The sequence below is a fragment of the Halyomorpha halys genome, unplaced genomic scaffold (genome assembly GCF_000696795.3).
Source record: "Halyomorpha halys isolate HHAL.00 unplaced genomic scaffold, Hhal_1.1 Scaffold1241.1, whole genome shotgun sequence".
NCBI lineage: Eukaryota > Metazoa > Arthropoda > Insecta > Hemiptera > Pentatomidae > Halyomorpha > Halyomorpha halys.
Genome location: NW_027105541.1, coordinates 79137 through 83765, shown reverse-complemented (window position 1 = coordinate 83765; position 4629 = coordinate 79137). Strand labels below are relative to the sequence as shown.

Here is a 4629-nt window from a genome sequence, read left to right as displayed (position 1 = left end):
ATGAACTACACCAACGAACACCACAACCCAGCAATTAACCCAAAAAGTGACAGAACCACAGGTTTTAGTTTTTTGTGTTTAAGTGAAAAAGACAAATATTGAAGTGCGCCACAGCACCTCACATATTTTTAAATTCATGTTATTCCCAATTTCTTTTTCTTTTATTCAGCCATTCCTTAGAATGGAGCACTACTCCAGTGAAAGGACAAAATTTAAAAATTGTACATAATGTATATATGTTTATATTTGTAATAATTTAAATAAAGGGGTTTTGACAGAAAAAAGGGAGGAAGCTTCGTAGATCCAACTTGTTTAAGTTTCGCTTCCTCGTGCGAGGTGTATCAAGGGATGGATATCGAAGACAAACTCGTCTAATCCTGTGTCAGTGCCCTCCATGCTCCGCTCGAATCGTTTGGCAACTCTTCGTCCCTGTCTAGCGGAGTCTTTCAAACTTTCTGAATAAGTGCCTTTGCTGGGAAGATTTTGGAATCTAGCAAACCCAGCGATCCGAATATATTGGCCACCACTGTTTAGTTAGTTAGTGGACTTCCGGAGGAGTTTTGGAGCACTTGATATGACTCCATAGGTTAAGTGTTAAGCTCAAATTCCAGAATCGAATAAGTGTATAAGCGAAACTGAATCAAAATCAAGGACAGTTCTCTCTGTAGATTGCGGAAATTAAATGCAACAAATCATTTAAGCTATGACGTATTTTTACTTGTCGGCAGGTGGCTATGTTCATGGTCAACAGGAAGAAGAGCTACCAGTTCCAGATGATGGTGAGAATTATTCATGTTATTATAATGCTTGCAGTAGTTACCTAATGAATAATATTTTAGATTTTGTGTTATTTATTATTTTCTGTGTGATTGTTCTTCACTTTCACCTCTGATTTGAATGCAACATGTACGACACTAGACTTCAAAATAAGGCTGGTAGTCAGTTTCACTATATTTCTGCACTTAGTCCCAACATGGCGACGGCCGGACTAGTTCATCCTTTTGAATCGTCAATATATAGGAACCTTGATCATCCAGTATTGCCAGTTCTCTCATTCCGCTAAGTTATAGGGATGGAATATCGAAAGTTACAAATAAAGAATAATCTGAACTATTTATTAAAGCCAATGTTTTGGGTTAGAGACGGTAAAATATGACTGGCTTTGCTGCACCTTAGTGCTGCCTCTGGCCTAAGAGGCCCTGTATTTATAACGATTAAAAGGTTGTGTCCTTCCACATTGAAGACTATAGATTTTGATTTAAATTATGATTTTGTTTGAATTCTCTTGTTTAAAGTATTTTTACATGTCGGCAGGTGGCAATGTTCATGGTCAACAGGAAGAAGAGATACCTGTTCTAGATGATGGTGAGAATTATTCTAGTTATTATAATGCTTGATGTAGTTGCCTAAAGAATAATATTTTTGATTTTGTGTTATTTATTATTTTTCGTGTGATCGTTCTCCTTTTTCACCTTTAATTTGATTGGGACATGTTCGACTCTAGACTTCAAAATAAAGCTATTAGTCATTTTCACTATGTTTCTGCACTTGAGACTTTTGAGACTTTAAGTGCAAAAAATGTGCCAGTTCCCTGAATTGAGACAGTTAAATCAGCCTATCAGGATCCTTAAGGTATCGTAAGAATAAATGGTTCAAAACCTTTCCCTATAACATGAGGAGTAAAACCAGGAGACAGTCCGAGTCCTCTTCTTTTTAAGACCTGCTATTTAAATCTTTTTTTTGTTTTTTCGGGAGTTCTGATAAGAATTCTGTTTCCCCTCTCCCGCGAGTTCTAGAAATTATCATTATCAAACAATATCGCATTGCTGCCAGAAAAAAAGATATACGGGGTAAAATGTTGCACAAAAGTCGTGCGTATTTTTAGTTGTTATTTTTTATTTAAACTACATAAATGTTACTTTTATTTTTATTAGGAACAATTAAACTCATATAGGAGCTAGTAGAACTCTAAGAATTTTTAATTTCTACGACTTTTCTGGTTGAAAATACGCGATTAAAAAGTTTTTGGAATTTTTTTCTTCGTTTTTTTTTGGGAGTTCTGTTGACCTCCTCCCCCCCCCCCAAGAGTCCTAAAAATATCCTTATTAAATAAATCCCAAATTTTGCCAGCATAAAAGATATACGGCTTCAAAGTTGCTCAAAATACGTAATTGTCGCGCCTTCATTTGCCTGGCATTATTGGTGTTTCGTAATTTTTATTTGTTATTTAAACTACATAATTGTTTCTTTTATTTTTCTTAAGAACTTTTAATCTCATGTGGGAGCTAATTTAGGAATTTTTTCTCTTTGGTTTTTGGGAAATCTGTTGCTCCCCCCCCCCCAAGAGTTCTAAAAATTATCCTTATTAAACAAATCCTTAATGTTGCTGGCAAAAAAAAGATATACGCTGTTAAAGTTGCACAAAATACTTAATTAACGCGCGTGAATTTGACTGGTATTATTGATGTTTTAAACATCAGAACTATATCTATAAATAATCGAGAACTCTAGAACTCTTATAGATACTACTAGAACTAAAAAAAAAAATTGAAACATTTCAAGGATGGGGGCCAACTTCATAGAGGTCATTTTCGACAAAATAGATTCTATAAAGTGGGACTTCTAGTCGGTCGATTTTATCTAAAACTTTGTCACATCCTAGGCATATATCTGCCTTAAATATGAAATTTTAGTTTTGAACAACTTTTTGTTTTTGTGCGAGACTGTTTGCACGCTCATAGACCATTTAGGAAGACTAGGTTATTTTATGATTTCGGTTCAAATGATTGGAAGAATTATATATTATTTAATATAGTGTAATGAAAAACTCATAAAATAACGGATATTCATTATTATTTAAAAGCATATTATAGCCTATCATACTGGTGAAAAGCATTATCAATGTCCATAGTTAAAATATATAATGGCTAAACTTTGTAATTAACAAACACATATTAGAGCTCATGACGCAGGTTTGAACCTATATCAATTTTTATATTGTCAATATAAAACAGCTATATTTGGTAGTTAAACAAGATATATAATTCAGGCAAAAAACATCATCTATGTCCTCATGAATCATTATCATAAAACTAAAATGATTAGAAATAAAAAAATGAAATCCTTGAGATAAAAATAATTATTAATATAGCCCAGGTTGAGGTCTGAAGAAGAGAAATAGTATCAATTATTCAATATTATTAATACCATTTTTTAATTCTGTTTTCCTTACCGCATCCCTGGGTCATCATAATTTAACATAAGGTCAACCATCTAGATGTAATATTATATTTATTGTTTTACAGATATTGAATCCTTACTTAATCAGGTATATCAGATTGACATTCCTGTTATACATCATTATGCTCAGGAGAAAGCTTGTAACTACCAAGGAAAAAACATACAATTTGGTTTTGAAAAACATATAATGCCTTGTAATTCAGTCGAAATGCCTCATCAGTGCCCTCATTGTGAACATAGAACAGTTGAACTTAGTAATTTATTACAACACGTAATGGCTCATCACAATGGTGAGCCTCATCAATGTCCTCATTGTGAATATAAAGCTGATCATCTTACAAACTTAAAACAACACATAATGGCCAGACATACTCGTGAGATGCCTCATAATTATCCTTATTGTGAATATAAAACTATTCAAAAAGGTGATTTAAAACAACACGTAATGGCCCATAACATTGGTGAGAAGCCTCACCGATGTCCCTATTGTGAATATAAATCAGTTATTCGTCTTCATGTTTTAAATCACCACATAATGGCCCGCCATACTGGTAGCAAGCCTCATCAGTGCCCTAATTGTGAATATAAATCAGTTCAAAAAGGTACATTAAAACAGCACATAATGTCCCGACATACTCATGAAAAGCCTCATCAATGTCCTTATTGTGAATTTAAATCAGTTAAAAAATGTAATTTAAATCACCACATAATGTTTTATTTTCATTGTTCTGCATGTTTTGCATGTTATCTTTTGTGTTGCCTACGGGCCCTCTTATCTGGAGCGGGGTTATTTTTCCTATTTTTTCATGGCAGACTGCGCCTTCCCCGTCTCTTTGAATTTTTTCTATTTGTAAATTCGGCTGAGCCAAATTTAGGTGGGCGGTATGTCGGATTTAGTAATCCGATTTTCACGGTTAATTTTTGAATTTATATAAAGTCGGGGTCGGGGGTCTCATTTCCTAATGCCCCCCCTTGCTGCGAACACCGGAAGACCCCGAAGACGCCGCGACTGCAATGCCGCCCCAGCTTAAGCATCATGCAGGCTAGGACCTGGCCTACCCCTACCATCACGCCAGGCTCCAGGACACGCCACATTTTCAGCCCCCCTTTTCCACACACATTTAATTCAAACATAAAATTATACTCGGGACACCTGCAGTATAACACGAGCAGGTCCCGATGTATACACCTATGATTTTATGGAGTTTAGGATTACATTTGTTTTAAATTATATTTCCTTAATGGTTAAATGACTTTTCAATGTTGGTTCAAAATCCCTTGGTGAGTTGTGATGGTGAAAAATTTCCTATGGTACACTTCTTTAATTATGAGCGACAACACCCTTCACTTAGCCAATAAATTCTTGTAGTTGACTCGTGTTGTAAAACT

At 34.8% G+C, this 4629-nt stretch overlaps 1 protein-coding gene across 1 annotated transcript in view; it reads left to right on the top strand.

The window, feature by feature from the left end:
* Positions 1-703: 703 nt before the first annotated feature.
* LOC106688954 (zinc finger autosomal protein-like) overlaps positions 704-4629 on the top strand; it is a 16418-nt gene continuing 12492 nt past the window's right edge. Inside the window, exons 1-2 of the mRNA XM_067051797.1 lie at positions 704-779; positions 1315-1365. Coding sequence (XP_066907898.1) covers positions 704-779; positions 1315-1365 — 127 coding nt within the window. The remainder of the gene's footprint in view (positions 780-1314; positions 1366-4629) is intronic.